This window comes from Copidosoma floridanum, unplaced genomic scaffold (genome assembly GCF_036245765.1).
Source record: "Copidosoma floridanum isolate Cflo_tuat_1 unplaced genomic scaffold, Cflo_Japanese_pri ptg000030l, whole genome shotgun sequence".
Taxonomy (NCBI): domain Eukaryota; kingdom Metazoa; phylum Arthropoda; class Insecta; order Hymenoptera; family Encyrtidae; genus Copidosoma; species Copidosoma floridanum.
In genome coordinates this window covers 4,294,603-4,313,360 of record NW_028321907.1, presented here as the reverse complement: position 1 = coordinate 4,313,360, position 18,758 = coordinate 4,294,603, and the positions used below count along the sequence as shown (strand labels likewise).

The window sequence follows — 18,758 nt, the reverse complement described above, 5'->3', positions numbered from 1 at the left end:
TTCTTCCACCCCAATCCCCATCGGTAGAGATGTATCGTGCAATCCATACGTATAGAGCGGGAGGATGGCTTTTCGAATCGCTTGGGCTTTAAGTGTCGTTAGTACGACGTGATGTGTATATATATTGTATACGGGGGTGGTGCACTGTAGGCACCCCGATGACTCGGAGCGACAAAAACTAATCTAAAAACTTCTGGTCCCTGCTCCGGCACGACAGAGGGAACAAACGGCACGCAAATATCGCCTTCCAAGAGGCATTGATGACGTTGGATAACTTTTTAAAGGAGCACACGCCGAATATTATGTGTTTAAAAAAAAAAAAAAAAAAAGTCACGTCTTTGTCTTTATTCCTCGTATACTATAGTACATTGTGCACCCAGACGGTATATGTACGAAATGACCCTTTCGACTCCTCTCCCCGGGGTATATAGGTACATATAGGTGTGTAGTAGACAGTGGACGGGCTTGGGCGTCGCCGTGTCATGGTCGTTCACGCGCGACGGCTGACCACCAGCCAGCCAGTCTTCCCGGAAAGGAAAAAGAAGGGAGGAAAAAAAAAAAAAAAAAAAAAAAAAAAAAAAAAAGCAAACGAACGGATTCTCGTCAAGTGCAGCAAAATATGTTTGTGCGCCCGCGCGTGTTTCAGAGGGGTCATCGCGGTCGAAGCGAATCACACACGTGACGACGGAAATTACTCCTCTCTCCTCCTCCTACTCCTCATCTCCTCTTATATATATGCATGGGTTTCACTTAATTTGCGTCCGACCGGAAAAAGGGCTTAAAGGGCCTCTCCGAGCGCGCGCGCGCGTGAGTGTGTGTTAACGCACGTGCAGGACACACTTTATTATCCTTTTTCTTTTTTCGTCCTAATGGGCGTCGACGTCGTGCACGAGTTGTTTTTATTTTTTCTCTCTCCCTTTTTTCAAACCAATGGAAAAATCGTGGTGATACACAAAAATTTTGTATACAATATATATACCCATTCGAGTATGGTGGTAATGTCCTTCAAAATGCATTTGCTTGATTATTGTAGCAATTGAAAATTTTATTCCCAATTATCAGTCTCCTCCTTGAGACGAAGATTGATTGTAATTTAAATGAAAGCACGTGTATATATCCACGCGCATGCACACACGCAAATATATAGAGCAAGAGTCGCACCTGCCGCACATCGCAAAAGATTTTCTTACTTTTTATACATGAAATATAAACATGTGTATCTTCGTACAGACTCTCGACGTATGGCAGTCGCACGTGAATCTTTCCGGCGTTGTTCGGATGTAAATCCATTCTTATAAAACCAGATATCCCCCCGCGGAGCCGTCATTATGCGCAATTATCCCTCTTTTCTTTTTTTTCTCTGCGCTCGCAATCTCGAGAGCCGTCTTTCGCGAAGGACAAACAAAAAACGCAAAAAGTAAAACGCTGGGTTTTTTACTCGTCTCTACCAGTACCTATACTCACTTGTTGGTTACATACGTATATATATACATATACACGCATAATATGGCTCGTCCACGTTTTTTCTGGCCCCGAATGGAAGTAAAACCTGTACGTATAATGTACACGGTAGCAATGTTTTCGCGCTAGCTGGTAATGATATACAATACATTGTACGAGATGTATCGCTTGGGCGTCCAAAATAATCAAAATAGATACCCGTTGAGCGGCACCTTTATCATCTCGAGCTTTCCTTTCAAAAGCTCCGAGTCATGAAAACGGGAAAAAAAAAAGAAAATAATAAAGACAAACGTGTGTACATCTCGCACCCGCGATCGAAAATCTCCCGGTCTCATAATATCCTCAAGACCGAGCAGACTTTCACATTCCGTTGTAATAACTCCCCGCAGTAGCGACAAGAGTTGGGGCAGATCGAAATAAAAAACCATCAGCATCACAATCATCGGAGGGCGCCGATTTTTCCCTCGTGCATCGGTTTCAAGAGGGGGAAAGAAAAAAAAAAAAAAAAAAAAGGAAAATACTGCACACAAATTGCCGTCCAGCCAAACTCACGATTCGGCCGAGATTCGCGAGCCACGGCTCCCAACTGTATGGCTGCCTCCTCCGTAATCAATAATTAGAATCACGATTTATACGGTCGGCCCTTCTTCTAAATTTTACCATCCTCGCTCTCTCGCAGAGGAAAGGGAGTATACGTGTGTTTTCCATTGGGTCTGACAGCCGTAATGAAACGCGCGGGTACAATAATCTCGGCCGGAATCGCCCGCGCGCATTGTGTTTGTAATGTATATCAGCCAGGACTTCTTTTTAACTGTACCAACGAGTACCGCGCCGAGGATTTGAAAGGCTTGACAGAGGTGTTTATTAGACTCTCTCTTTCTCTCTCTATTTATTTCTCCCAAGGGATATGGGTGTACGTTTAGGTGGTGCTACGTGTATATACTCGGCGTGCCTTACATTTGTAATTATGATTTTTCCCCCTATGGGAGTACGAAAGGCTCGACTGCCGCGAGAACAAAGGAAATTAAGGATTGGAGCTGATTGTTTACCGATTTTTGGGAATAATCCGACACGAGTGTACATATATATGTACTCACTATCCGTGGGACGCAAAAGCAAGAGGGAGAGAAAGCACTTGTAATTTTCAAAGACCATTAAATTTAATTGAAATTTTACGAGGAAGAGGAGGTTGCTTTTGCAAAATGCTCGCTACAATTACAGGTGATGAATGGTTTAATAAGATTCGGGGCCTCCTCCTCCTCCTCCCCCATTAGAGCCGATAGGTGAAAGTAAGATGCGTTACCAACATACAAATGTATAATTGGAAAACTGATGGTGTTTATGTTGGTGCAGTTTGCGTTGCAACAACAGAGAGCCAATCGCACGACGACGCTTTCGTGTAAAACAACAGTTACTTTTTTTATGTGATTGTAAAATCCTTTTGGGGAGGGTTTTTTTTTTTTTTTTTTTTTTTTCACCGTCAGTTCAGTGCCGAAAATCATACATGCCCCGAGGGGCTACGCAATCGGGATTTATGGTGTTATTATTGTAGGCGCGTGCGCGTGCAATAACGGGACAGATATATCCAGCGAAATGTCGCTCGTGAAAAGGGCTGCGAGGGGGAATAGCGGCCGCCAATGTAGGGGCACCGGGTGTGATTCACTGAAAAATTGCAAGTGGGTACCATCTTCTTTTGTTCGCGGGAGCGGAGCAAGAGTATATAACTCAGTCAAGCCTTGCAGCGGCGATTGTCGCGCTGATTTTCAAGCTCGAGCCAAAACTTTCTCTGGCTTAATTTTTTTTCTCTTTTTCAATGAGAATCTCTCGACAACGAGATGCGCAGGTGCACTTGTACTTTTACTCCTTTTTTTTCTCTCTCTAGCTCTCTTGGCAGAGCCGTATGCTTATTCGACCTCGAGAAGAAAGTCTCGTCCGAGTAGTCAAAGTGAGTGTAGATATGCTTACTGTTTTTATTTTTTATTTTTTTCACTCGCGTTTCTATTTTCAGGTGATTCCATTGTTGCGCTGTTGTGCAGTATTTTTATCCGCGTCGGGATGATGATTGCTCCGTTTCGACAATTTTTCCTCGGACGTATGGTTTACGCGAGATTGAAATTACAAAATCTGGCTCTTCCTCGTTGTCTATCAGTAAAATTCCGAGAGAAAGAAAAAGAAAAAAAAAAAAAAAACAAGGTAGCATCAAAGCTATCAAAGTGTAATAACGTGTGCAGCAACGGGAAAAGTGAATGAAAAGAGAGTGTGACGACGCGATGTAGGCGGCAAAAACAGCCGAGTCATCTTTCTTCAATCTTCCCAACTCCTTCCATCATTTTTATCGACGCGCCATCTTTTATCCTACTTTTACCATTTTATTTTATTTTTTTTTTTTTTTTTTTTTTTACATTTGATAGGTATACATGAAAGAACCGTGTGGTCACCGTATACTGTAGCCATTGATGGGACGCGCTTCGGAGGATGTTGCGTATAATTAGAACCGAGGATCACTTTCTCCCGTCTATTTTTATTTAATTTCATTTACATACCTAATTTCCTCTGACGGACGCCGCGTTTACGTTTTTTACTTTTGTAATGTTACAGTAATCCCTCGTAATTAGTGGCGGGTGTGTGAATATATTATTTGGCTGTATGCCCCAGCTTAATCTGATGTAGCTTTGGAGTGAATTTTTTTTTTTCAGTCACGATGAGTCGGTTTTATTATTTTTTCTTCTTCTTATCTTCCCGTATCTTCCCATTGTATTTGTGTTTTGGATTAGAACACAGTCGCTATTTATGTATCATAACGGTGATACGAGAAAATGATTTATAAACAAAAAAAGGGGAGGGGGTTGAAAAAATTGAAATTCATAGAATATTTGTGTGCATCAAGCGGAACTGTACTTTTACGCGAGGAAATAGAAATGTGTACTATTTTTACCCGCGCACTCGTTGTAAGGTCTATATTTCTTTGCTCCTGTTTCTCCGTCTTCCTCAAGTGCAATCTCATTTTTTTCTTTTCTTTTTTTTTTAACGAGCATGCAAGCACCAGAGCTCATTTAAAACTTCTCATTAAATAGAGATATTTTCAGCACTGTTTCCAAGTAAATTTTTAAGAAATAACATAAAATTCAGTAACATCAAGTTTAAACCACACACAGCACGAGCCAATAAAATTGTAATTTTTCTTTATGCTTGTGTCAATAATTGTGATGTACATGGATACTTTACCTTAAGAAGAAAAACTAATTTATTCACCCTCATTCGTCAAAAAAAAAAGATCGATCGCGCTCAGCTCTTTGACTTTTTTTTCTTCCCTTTCTCTTGCCTGTACAGGTATGGAAAAACAAAAGAAGCCAACGTAGTCTTAGAGAGCAAGATATAGACTCGGGCTCTTTGTCTAGTAAAAAGAAAGAGAGAGTCTACCCATGTACACAGTATAAAAGCTCAGTCTTCGATCCCTTCGCTGCAGTTTGTATGCACGTATAGGTACGGATGAGGGAGAGTTTGTACGCGTGCCTATATACACGCAGGGGAACGCGATCATCTGTGCAGGGTTCCCCAGCTCTTTTTCTCCCTTTCCTTCCGCCAACGTAGAGCGTCGGCGTCGCCGTATTGATTAAGGTGAGCAGCAGCCACTCTGACGTTGCCGTCGCGATATCGACGTTTGAGCTTTCGCGAATTTACATTTTGCGGCAGGAACTTACATTTGCGTGTATCACGTAAAGTAACAAAAGTATATTGAATGACATAATCTCGGTTGTTGTCGGTTCAGATGAATCCTTGCTTTTGCTTTGACATATTATATAGAGATTCCGGGATGCTGCCTGACATAATACTATTGTACCCCATCACTGCAATGGATTATTGGAAAAACCCCTTACAATTGCAGACATTATGATATGCTACTTGATAACAATTATATTTATCTATACCTTACCGTGTTTAATTTATAGGGTAAATTATATATTTATCTCATGTTGAAAACATTAACTTTACGTTCTGCACGTATGACCGGGGGCCAAAATTTTTTTTTAGTTTTTTTTTTTTTCCACGTATTTTTATTATTATTTGTAGAGTTTATACGCACAGCTGTATGTTTGTTGAATGTATACCAAAGAGCCGGATTTTTTTTTTTTTAATTTTTCTCATCGATGGCTGTTTGGTAAAATGCAAATTGAACCTATATGTACTTTGAAAGAAAATCTCTGCCCCCGGCACGAGAGATAAAGCGTGTATATACAAATCTGTGTTTTCACGCCGTAAATATTTACGATTCGAGGATTTTTACCGAGGGTAAATCCTCATTTCCCTCGATTACCTAGATATTTCCATTCAATTTCCCATCAAATGAAACGAGTATATTATTTTTTTTACTTTATTGACGCAGAGGAACATTATCAGGCGTCGGTTTAACGAATGGCTGATGCGGTTGAAAATCATTTTGTCGAGTTATTACCGCGCGAATTTAAAAGCCCCGATAATCCATACATTAGAGATCTCGAGACATTCGTTTCGCTTGTGTGTATACCGTATATAAGACGGTGAATCTACAAGTATCGCAATCCGGTTTTGGGATTTATGGTGTACGCGGACGTATCGTATATTTAGTGCGTGTATTATTTTATCACCCACCGAATAAAACACGTGCGGGAATTGGAAAACCGGCACCGTTCGCGACACTTTTGGAATTTGGAATGGTCATCCCTGGTTATAATGTAAAAGTTTTTGTTTTTTTTTACTTATTAATCAAAAAAATTAAACGCGCAAAAAGTTCAAGACCTAATGCCAAGGTCAAATAAATCTCCGATCGACCAATCAATTGGGATTACCAAGCCTGCCGGTAATTAATCAGGTAGATCTGGTTCAGCTGGCGGCTCTTAAAAATCCTTTTTTCGCCCTCGAGTGTCACCACGCGTGTCTCTGATCTCAATTGATCTTCAAAAGCAGCGAGCGTATACACTTTTTTTTTTTTTCTGTTCCGTTACCCGATTATACAATGTAATGTATATAAGTTATGGATCGAACAGTATAACGTCGACATTCCCTCACTCCCCTACCGTAAGTTTTTAGCACAGATTTTTTGTCTCGTTTAAACATAACAACGAGAGCAACAATTGGCTCGGATGAATAATACTTTTCCAGGCTGTCCGTTACCTTACAGTTGGAGCCTTGAGTATATAAACTACAGCTGTAGCGTGCAGTCATTTAACGCATCGCAAAGCTACAAAGACGAAATTTCCCAAAGTCACTGGGTCGATGATAATTAACGGCGCAATAACACTTAACTCGCGCTGCGGCAGCTGGTTTCTTATTATACACCACACGGCACATGCACGATTTATAACATAGTTGCACGTTTCACCCCTTGACGCCACCGAATATACTATTACAGTGCACCTACGTATTATATGTGGAAGAGGCGCAAAAAATCAAAGAGAACAATACCGAAGAAGATTGCGCCTCCAATTGTTGCCAACTGCACGCTTACATTATATGCAAGTAGGATAAGGTGTATTTTTAAAAGCCCATGGTATTTCTAATACCACATGGAGAGAGAGTGTACAGTTAGCGCCATTACGATTGCAATTGTAATTGCCGAGCATGCCAATGGCTATATATATATACATATATGTATAATATACATATTTTTTTTTTTTTTTTTTTATATTATAGTGCTCTACGTCCGGCTCCTTTAATAAGGGCGCTACTATGGGCACTTAGCACTTGGGAGAAGGAAGGGATGAGGGATGGGAGGCCTCCCATTACTGGGAGGGGGGGTAGGGGGAAATTAGGCAATTTTGCTGCGAGAAGGTTGCCTAAACCCTCCTCGAGGAGCATTGCGTGGTGAAAAAGCACATGTGAGACTCACAGAGGTACTTGCCCGAAAGTCGCACTGGCCGGGAATTGAACCACGGTCTCCCGCGTGCCAATCCACGACCCAGCCGACCGAGCCACCGCGCGCTCATATATAATATAATATACATATAGACGAGAGCTGTAAGGGAGAGAGAAGGGTACATGTGTACATACGAATTACAAATTAGCGACGGTTGTTAAGTGTATCGCATACCTCTTGTCTCGCGCGAGCTTGCTCGCAGCCTCAATGTCCGTCCATTATCGCGGATTCGACACGCTACGTTGTTTTCCCTTGGTTTATTATTATATTTAGTTAAGTAAGATGTGGTGGTTGATTTAATTGATTGATTACGTGTAAGATGATTTATTGAAGGATCAGCACTGTTAATCCGTAAACAAGTGTCGGTTAAAATACATCGCATATTCCGTCAATTGGGGTTTTTCTTCTTTTGTTGATAAAATTGACCGGTCGTTGCTCATTGTCAACTAAATAAAGAACAATATTGGCAAGAATATGTATAATATAAGTAAATACAATTGTATAGGCATTTTAAAACGAGTTCGTTTCAATATTATCTTGAGATAAGACCGTTTTCGAGTCAATAAGATATATGTTTTTCAGCAATTCAGCCGCTGACGGCACAGGCGTACGTATATTGTGACGATAACATTGTGGTTCCTCTATTCGTACATCTGACGCATGAGTACATATATATTATACATATATTGATTAATAAACGTGTAAACATTGAAGTAAAACGTGTGCTTTGTTGCCACAACGACGCTGTCGTTGAAAACTGAGGGATGATTTTCCGGAAAATCATTGTAGTCCACATTGCTCGTTAATACATGAAACACATGTATGTACCGCCTAGCATACCAATTTTTCAGCATCCAAATGAAACGAAAAGAAAGAGACACCGTGAAAAAACACACACGAGCTTTCTCTCATCCCTTTATAGGATTCCCATTGGCTAATGTGCCAAAATCAGGTCCCATTGTATACACGAGCGTACAGCTCGGTAGCATCAGTAGTAACAGCCGCGCCGTCACTACAGGTAAGACAGACGGACAGTCTCGAGCTGCCGGTGCTACAGACAGCGATCCGATGGTGGTGGTGGTGGGGGGCAAGAAACCATCGGAACCCACATTATAGCCAAGGGAGGAAAAGCCTAGCGGTACCCACGTATACACACGTATATATACAACGAGAGAGAGAGAGAGAGAGAGAGGAAAGCGCGCGCGCAGTAGAGGAGGTGGAGAAGGGCGAAGCGCCAGAGAGCCATTATAATCCGGCGACTCCAGCGCGAGCCGTCAGTTCCTCGTTCGGTTTCACGCGACTCGCAACATATTACCCACACACACACCTCCCTGCAAAGTCGGCGGGTGCAAGTGCCCCTTGGTATATATAAAAACAACACCCCCGATCGAGCTTTGGATCAGCTGGTTGGCGAAACGGAACATCAGCTGTACACACATTTGCGTGCGTGCGTCGAAGCTTTCCGAGCTTGACAATAACCGGGAGATTTTGCGCGCTGCAGCATCCTCCTCCTCCTCCTATTACTACTACTCCAAGCCGAAGGAGTCAAGGTCGGTGTGCACCCCCTTCGCCGTTTGATTTGGGGGCACGTGTTGTACGTCATACACCCGTTACCAAGGTTGGGATATAGATAAAGCTCGCTCGGCGTAATATTGCTATACCGTACATCGGGAGCACTGGAGCAGGAAGGACGACACCTTTTTGGAGCCCTGCCAACTGGATCGCTGCAGCGGTAGGACAGGGAGCTGCGGATTGAATCGAATCGTCATCCCACCCCCACCCTTCCTGGCTGCAGATTTCTTCTTCTCGTGATCTCGTTTTTTTGTTTTTTTTTTTGTTTTTCGTAACTCCTTGCTTTTCGGACTTGACGGGGGAGTATCTATGATGGCTACCTACGCAGCTTACAGGCACGTCGAGCTCGACAACGTTGGATACGGGAAAAAGAGGTTCGTTTGTTTTTTGGCTTTTTTTGGGGCCCTTCTGTTGAAAATTTTGCCCTTTACAACGCATACTTATCTTTTTTTTTTTTTTTTTTTCTTTTAAATAACTCTAGACAGTAGAGCTGATTTGACAAATATGGGCGACAAAATCGATTGGTTCGTCAATCATAATGACATTTTCTACGAGAATAAACAATGTTTTCATTATTCACACTTACGTCCTGCGGCCCGTGAAAATATTTTTGTTTAAAATCATTTGATTTGGTAAAGCTGATAAAATAAAAAAACGATTTGATTGTTAAGTTCCTGCTATCGTTTCTGTGATGTACTTCATTTAGACATGTAGAATTTTTTCGATAATACCCTTGGAGTTATATGTGTATATGCAGTACATTAGCGGTTTGGGATGCTGCGCGTCACACGTAGAGATTTGACGCGGAAATTTTTGGGCTAACCCATTTTAGGGGGTGTCCCCGCGTTGCGCATTGCATTTTTTTTTTTTTTTTTTTTTTGTGTTATTTATCAACATAAAAGAGTACAAAAAATACCTTAGACAAAACAATCCACTTTACTCTGTACACCCACTCATTGTTTTCCTATCAAGTATAAACGCACATTGGCTTATCTCTTGCACCTTTTGTCGCATTTCGGCTCTTACTCGCATTGTTTTACGTAAACGCTCTTTATAATATACGCATTAAAGGCTTCTCGTAAACCGTAGCATCCGAAGGTGAGATCATTTTGCGCATCGCATATTCATCTTGTCGTTCAATATTCAAATCAGCCATCGACTGCTCGTTTTTAAAAATCATAATTGACTCGCGACGAAAACGCCGAGTATTTCATACCGGGTGATCTAAAAAAATCGCGTCATTAGGAAACAATATACCGCGTGACTAATGAATAAAAATCGGCGACGGCTCGCGCACGGCAGGTGCAACATTTTCTCCATATTTGTATACCTCTACGCGCAATGACAAACGATTCAATTTACATTCCTCGAGTTGCCTCCACAGAAATACACTATAGGCATTGATATCTTTTTTTTTTTTTTTTGGCCGCGAAAAATATTTTTCCACCGCGACCATTAGACCGGATAAATTTACGACAGTCGCGCATGCAGTTCCCGTATACCTCGGGTGCGTTATTAAAGAGATCACTGCTCGCTATGGTTCGCGTTAGGGGGCCCCGAGAAAAGCACTCCCGTAATTGATATTGCAACACTTTTGTTTGTCTCGCTCGTGAACACTTGAGGGTACTCGACACGTAAAGACACGTATCAAAAGTTTTCTTTACTATCGTTGCTCTCTTATCTACGGCAATTTTTGGCCCCTCTATCGATGATCTCTCGAGATCAAGGCAAAATCCGATGCTTTTGTATACAAACGTAGAGAGTTTTAGAGCTCTCGAGAGCCGGTGTAATGGTGGAGTTGAAAATTTTATATCCCAGATGGCAAAGAAAAATGATTCGAGGCAAGCTCCGGAGTCGACAAATCGCGAGAATTTATTCGACGCTTCCGCAAGAGCGGCATAAATATGATATTTTATATCGCTATACAGCTTTCAAGGAAGCGCACCTTATATATACCTTATACACACTCGCGTTTCATATTTCACGCGCTGTATGCGTGTGGATGTTGTTTTCGTCAACGTCGACAATTATTGCTCAACCACATTTTCGAGAGCATCATACATGGAACAAACCGAAATTTCCTGTACAGGTATATATATTTATTTCCCCATTGCTGGTGAACCGTGCATATAGTTCACTCGTGTCGAATCAAAGGTAAATCAGATTAGGCTATCGACTCGGAGAGCAGTTCCGCAAACACGCGCACACCCAAAGAGTTCCGCTTGGGAAGCGACACAGTGGAAAGCCCGTAATCTCGCGGTCCCGATCGCCACCAATAAAGTGCACCGCGCTGATGATTCCCCTCCAAATATTTGTACGGCACGTATATATGTCATCTTCACGCCCAGCTGTATATACGCGGCGCTTCTTAGTCATCCGTGTAACGCGAGCACAAGGTATACAATAAAGAGGGGCGCGGTTGTTGAAAAGTTTATCCAAACCTGCACCGGGGCGCGTCTCCCTGTAATTGGATGTGCCCCTCTCTCCGATGTGTATACTATGTGGCCATCCATATGTGGAACGCCAATTATGGCCGCGTCTCTTTTTTTTTCCCTCTCATCGGACCATAAATGCACGGGAGGAGGAAAAAACGAGGAGAGAGCCTTTCCCTCTCTCGGAAAACTGGCGCGCGCGCATAATGCAGTTTTAATGTTTTTTTCATACGCGCGGCCGTGATTCGTTATTAATTGCGCGTACGGAGATACATACTTTTAGATGGAAATGAAAAAAAAAAAAGAAAAACATGAAAAAGTATCCAAGGAGCGCTCGTTGGTATACATACGCATATAGGAGGAGGAGAAAATCCGCGTAACCTACTAACACGTTAAAGCGCCAGTAGCGCGCGTCCGTCCGTCTCGGGGCTTTTGACGCTTCCTCTTCTTATTTTCTCCATGCACCACTCGCGGAAGTATATTTGCTTTTGATTTTTCTCTCGCTCCGAGACGCCTCGGGAAACAGTAAGCCATCCCTTTTCACCCGGAAGCCGGGAAAGAAAGAGATCGAAACGAGCGGCTCGAATGAAGACATCGCCGATACAGCGATAGTCCGCGTGTCTATATACGTATACATACGAAGAAAAGAGCGAGAGATCGCTAATCAGTTATAACGAGACGCCGCGATCGCGGTTCCCCGATCGAGATCGGCATCTCCGTGTTTGTGTATATATATACCCATCTCCTCTCCTATGGACGCATCACTTGTTTTTCCCTTTTATTTGGGTGCGCGGCGTTTTTATCTTTCGTTGATTCAACCATAGCGCGGGTGTTCCTCCTTTCTTATCTCTCGCCTCCAGGATGTGCGTGTGGCTGCGCATCGGCGGTTTAAAAGGCCGCCTCGGCAATCGTTTCGCTGCAGCTTCATTACAAAAAAAAAAAAAAAAAAAAAAAAAAGAATCAAATAGAACATAAAAATCAACGAGAAGAAGCATTTGTCAAATTGATTGGGGGCAAGAAAGAAAGTCAAAAAGTGCCGATTCGCACCCTGTATACCGTCTCCTCCTCGGCAGTGTCGGAAACCTTGAAACAGAAATTATGCAAACATGAGGCGCCCGTGGCGTGACTCGAACCCTTTGGTCCCTGGGGTCATTCCTCTCTCGCGGGACCATCGATCGCGTTGTCGGCGTTTTCACCTTTCCCGCGCAACTTTGTCGTCCAGGTCCGCCGGAGGAGAGAAAAAAAAAAATATCCTCGTTTCGGCTCCGGGCGAGAAAGTTCGGGTGACAACAAAATTTCTGCCCCCGAGGACGCTGCCACGCGTGATTACACTTATTAAGATACAAACATTATACACACATATTTTCACTCTATCGTGCAAAAGCTTCGGACGCAGTGTTTAACACGTTCCGGTGACGGATGTATATATATGTAGGGATGTGCTTTTCTCTATATATATTATCTATACGTACGGAAGCTCTCTATCCGTGTACTTACAGCGCAACCGGCCGGCAACGCTCGATAAAGTCTGCACGCGATATTAGCTACTTCGCGCTCGTGTACCCATACGCGTGTTATATGTATGGATGTAATAATATGTTTGCACTAACGCGTGGCATTACGTTATGTATATGTATATAGCTCGTGTGTATGTATAATACGTACAGTAGAGGCTGGGTCATCGCCTCGGGCGCGTATGTATATATATACCTCCTCGTCGTCGTGGCTGTCGGTGCGATGGGGTGGTGCGAAAATAGCTCTATACCTGTGACGACGAAATTACGCTCGCTTTGCTTTTTGTTGTACGTAGTTGAACATAAGTGGTTTGTCGAACTTTTCTTTTTTATTTATTTTTTCTGCTTCTCAAAGGGCTGGTCTGGTAGGTGCTTCCAACAGTGTACATGCATTACATTCAGTTGTAGTTGCAACTAAAATTATGGACACAACTGAACAGAAAAAAAAAAAAAAGAAGAAGAAAATATCATCGTCAACACAGGCACACCGCGCTGGCCTCGCTATGTTTACACTGCGGCTAGAAACTCCTCATTAGGCCCGTGTCCAAGGTGTAGTTGTGAAAACTCGAAAATTTGCCTGCGGTGCAGGAAAAAAAAAAAAAAAAAGAGGTCCGAGATCTCGCAATCCACCTACTTAGTCGCGATGCAACTCTAATTGCCCAAAAAGAGGGAGCAAGGATTTTTTTCTTTTGATGGTAGTACTTTTTTTTTTCAGAGCGAGAGATTGCGCGGTGGTATACTCGGCACTTGGGCAAGAGATAGGCCACGGCCTTTGTTGTTGTGCGGTCCACGTAATTAGATGCGCCACTCTCGAGATCTTGGGGCGTGAACTGTAATTCTTATCTGCTGTTGTAGCGTGGGTGTGGATTGCCGTACAGAGGATCAGGCCTTTTTTTCGACTTATCGCGCCGAGCAAGGGAATTTTCATCGAGGCAGGGGAAATGAGTGCGTATGCGCGTATGGACCGTTTGTGTCGAATCATCAATAGGAGGAGGAGGAGGAAAAAAAAGGGTTAACAGTACACGAAGCAATTATGAAAAAACACTCGTTAGAGCGTACAGGCACCCGGTAAAGAAATCGACTCTGACAAACAACGCCGAGGAGAAAGTTAGTAGTCCATCTCATTACGATCTCAGACTTGATTTATTTTTCTTTTTTTTTTTTTGCGCTCGCGTCTTCTCATCGGAAAATCATCATCGGCCCGATATATAGTTGTTACGTCGCGGCACTTGGAATTTCCAGAAAACCACAGATTAGCTGTAGCAACAGCTTCCAGCAAATATAGAAAAAAAAACACACACACACGATAGACCAGAGTTGGTCCTTCCCAGCGCGATAACAATTACCGGCCTGCAACAGTAGCGGCAGAAAATCCCGTTCTCTCTCTCCCTCGAGTGATTACTTGCCCACATGTATACACATATATACGTATACGATCGCCATGGGAGGACAATCGCTCGGTTGCGCGTATGGCAGTCGCGTATATACCGGTTTCCCGGCAGAGCCCATTATACGCGTCACTGGGGAAAGAAAGACAGTCGCACAGTTAGTCGGCCGATCTCTTCATCTCCCCTCCTTCCCGATCGCGCCGATCAATTCTCGCGTGTCACCGGAAAACAAGAGTCCGCCGTAATTTTTCCTCCTCTCCGATTACGAGCCAACTATTAGCTGCTTTTTTTTTTTTTTTCGTTTGCTTTTTCGCTCCAGCCTCCCATTTGTCCGAACGCGCTTCCGCCGATTTCGCGTACAATCCTGATCGGTATCGCGTCCCTCCTTTAAGCTAAAAGGGTTTGTTGATTACTATAACGCCCCCTCCCTTTCCTTATGAATAAATGAATGAAGATGCCCGGGGCTCGAATTAGCCGATAAGACGTGCAGAGGGAGGGTAAGAAACGAATCAATTAACTCGTTGTCTTCTCCGGAATAGATACGTGTGTATGCCTATCTCCGTAGACCAGTTCCGTACTTGCACGGGCAGGAGGTAAAAAACGTGTGAATGTAAAACAAATATAAATAACGAGAAGAAGAGTACATTACGTGTATACTTATGCCTTATACCTATACATGGGGGCAACGATTGTTGCGGTGCAAGTAACGAAGAATCGAAAGAGCGACCACGTCGTAAAGAAAATGAAAAAAAAGGGGGGGGGTGGGGAGTGCTAGAGAAACAAGGGACTGTGACTATCTGCGGGTAGGATCTCGCGTACTTATATGAAGCTCACGCGTACGCGAGCACTGGTTGTAATAAACTTTGAAAAAAAAAGGTATACATATTGTACATGTGCAGCCACGCGCCGTTGCCGCGAGCGGTGTATCGTTTAAAAGCTACCGGACGGGAGTGCGCGGCTCGAGTGATTTTCATTCATTCGCGTTACGCAGAAGCAGAGAGAAGAAACAGAGAGATAGAGAGTATATAGCTTCGCACCTGCGCGCATCCCATTATCATCGCTCCCTGCGCGTCTTTTTTATTCATACGTCTCCTGTAAAAGTACACCTCCTCTGTTGGAGTAAGCTCGTGCCATTTTTATTTATAGAGTCCGCGTGCACTTACTTGGTTATACACCGTGCACGGGAAAGGATGAGTTTTAACGAGCGCATCGGATGTGCCCTTCTTTTTTTTTCTCTTCAACCTCTTATATTTATTCCTTGGCTCAAACAGTGTCTGTCAATTAGCGGAGCCCGAGCGTTAAGTATTAGCCGGTTGTGTGTACTCTCTCTCTCTCTCTCTCGCGCCATTTAATTTCCCGATGCTCTCGTCGAGGTGGTTGTTTGCTTTTATTTATTTACATTTTTTTTATCGCTATTTCACACGAGTTGCCGGAAGGGGGTATTAAATGGTTTCTCGGTATCGCGGTTTTGTACCAGTGGAGGCGAGGGACGTAAATTTTCTATACACGGAGCTTTGGCGTTGTTGGTGCAACAATCGATGGAGCATACAGCTGGATGGGCTGCGCACCTGAGGTACGCGTCGACCCTATTGCGGTTTTCGATAATTTTTCGTTGTCTTTGCAGCCACTGCGTGCAGATGTTTCCGTATCAAAAGTATAGCCAAAGACCCGGAGATGCGATACTTGGATTTATTCCAGCTTTGTTTTTGGGATCAAATGCTTGAATATATATATATTATCCCTTGCGGTACATTAAGGGTCATTTGTCGTTACCATCGTTCGTATCGAACAGTTTGTTTATTATTTCACGACTGGGTGTGTATTCGAGCGATGAATTTTTCAGCTCTGTACAACCTCGTTATTTTTAGGCAGCATGGAAACTGTACCAATATACGTGTTATCGCCTGTGAAAAAAAAAACAAAAATTATTTAATTAAAAAATCCCCGTTAAATGTTGATCAAAAAAACGTCCACTAGATGTTGTTTTCTCTCCTACGAAAGAATTTCTATTAAAAAACAAAAAAAAAAAATTTTTTTTTAATAGCCCGAATGACCGACGCAATTTACTAATCATTTTTTTTTTTTTTTTCTGTTACAGGTACGTACATGTAACAACAATAACAACAGCACACAGTAAGCGTTTGAAACTCTCTAAAATCTCATTTTCCACTCTCGTCTCATCAGCGGCCTCGAGTGAGTAATCCATTTGCTCTTGGGGCAATTAAAATTTATAAGTATACAGCGCAATCAATGATAAACGACGCGTGATATAAAAATTAATGAAAATACGCGACATAAGCGAACCACCGCCACCACGGTATATGCAACTGTTGACATAAAATATAGATGATATCCATCATTGGTTCATGTGCTTGGAGAATAAATTCATTCGCCAGTCCCCCCTCCGTACTTGTCGAAAACGTAAAAAGATCATTTAAACGTCATTTTAGTTGAAAAAAAATAAAAGAAAAAAAAACAAAAAAACATATTGTTCAAAACCTCCGTCGTCTATGGTGCATCGCGCAGCATCACGACAAATAAACTAGTACGTCGTGTACCGGTGCACTCTAGAGTAGACCCATCACGCGAGCGCGTTGCAAGAGAATAATCGTGACGATGCACCTGCACGTTATACATGTACACAGGCGCGACCCAAACAGATAGATAATATACATATACACGGTCGTTACCTAGAAAGCGTGACTCCCCAGTCCGTGTAGCTATGTGTGTATATACTCACCTGTAAGTACCATTGAGGGGGGGGGGCGCCCTTCTCCCATCGGACTCCACATCCGATTGCTCTCTCTCTCTCTCTCTACGTCTGCTCGTCTATGTATTCCGGGTTAACGGGGTTTAGCCGTTCGGAAACACGTATAAGCATGCAAGCCTATTGTTTCCAAAGTGCAATTTCGTTTCCTCGTTTTTTTCCCTTCTCCCCCCAGAGATCTCTTCCCTTCCACTTCTGTTTGGAGAGACGAAAATCAAGGCGCTTCCAATTGACGCGTGGATATCGCCGGGTATACGCGTCCATTGTTGCGCGAGCCATGAGAGGCTAATTTCTATTTTTTTTTTTTTTTTTCAAATTCCCAAACAGACGTTTGCGTATAGGATTTATCGCTCGCCGAGTACAAAAGTAATAATCAGGCGCTTCGTTGTTGCGGGGCAGGTGTTTCGGCACGCGTGAGAATGTACCTCTGCACGGGGTGGGTCGAGAGAAATCGGTATTGTACAGAACCGAGCTTTACCGTTTCATTGTTCCGCGTGTCTATATACCCTTGCCTCCGATGGGATTCACGATCAGATACACATATACAACGACGTTCGGGGTGTTCAGTCTCTGTAAAGCAATAACGATATGGCCGAGCGATTCCTCGTGTGTATATAGCCACCGATCGAACAATCGTATGATATGCACGTAATCGGTGAAAAAAAAAAAAAAAAAAAAAAAAAAAAAAGTGTTATAACCGTACGTCGGGCGGCTGGCGTGATCGATGAGAGCTTGTTTTGGTTCGTGAAATTGAAACGCAATTTGTTGCTTCGGTAAATATATATATATTCCCGGACCCCGTAAATGTGTGTACATGTACTCCGATCATTAGAAAATCGTTAATCAATGGACGCCTGCTTTCACCCGTAAATCGAATTTTCGTATATAGTTACATAGGTACACATGGATTATCATTATTATGTACGCGAGCAACAGAAAACACACAATGCTGTACGCGCCTGTACGTATACATCGACATTGTATATCGTGAAAGAGTACTTTGCATAAGCGACGTTGTTAATCCCGCGGGATCTTCAGGACTCTGTTTTCTATGCAACGCTTGGAAGGAAAAGGAAAAAAAAAAAAAAAAAGTCCAAAAATCCACCTCTCGCGGGTAATTTACAACTCGGTAATGGCGGTGTGCGGTATGTGTTATATATACGTTCGCCACAGAGCTCGTAGAGATTACGAGAGACGCGTTGGGCAAAGCTCCCCCCTCCCCATCGGCGTATACATCCAAAAATCTCGCGTCCCTATAATAAATCACGGCCAAGATTTTCCTCCTCCTCTTGGTTTTTCTCGACAACGACCGCTCGAAAATCTTTCTCGGCGGCTAATTAGCGTCGCGACGAGCAACACAATAAATATCCGCGCACGTGCGTGCCGCGTAAATTCAACAAAACGATCTCTAAGCCAAGCTACGTATAATATGAGAGTTGGCTGGCCCGTACGAGTATATACATATATATATAATGCACGCGCGTTCGCCTTTTAATAAGCTCCGGTGTGTGCGTGCGTTTAAACGAGGAGTGGTTTCGTACGGGACCCAACGAGCATTTTTCTCACTCCCCGCGAGTTGGGTGCGTTTATCTCGCGTGCGGAGCGCGTCTTGCACGCGGGAGCTTTTTTTTTTACACATAGTGCTAGATCGAGAATTTTCGATTTGGTTGGGTATATATATGTGTGATGCTTTGGCTTTGGTTTCGGATCTGCTACGGTTAATCACTGTAT

At 43.1% G+C, this 18,758-nt stretch overlaps 1 protein-coding gene across 5 annotated transcripts in view; it reads left to right on the top strand.

The window, feature by feature from the left end:
- Jupiter (microtubule-associated protein Jupiter) overlaps positions 1–18,758 on the top strand; it is an 86,915-nt gene that overhangs the window by 49,934 nt on the left and 18,223 nt on the right. For 4 of the 5 annotated variants that reach the window (XM_089596536.1, XM_089596535.1, XM_089596534.1 and 1 more), the window contains exon 1: positions 8,651–9,300. The exons of the other annotated variant lie outside the window; for it this stretch is intronic. In XM_089596536.1, coding sequence (XP_089452662.1) covers positions 9,236–9,300 — 65 coding nt within the window. In that variant the 5' untranslated portion in view covers positions 8,651–9,235. Of the gene's footprint in view, positions 1–8,650; positions 9,301–18,758 lie in introns of those variants that run through there. 5 annotated transcript variants of the gene reach the window in all.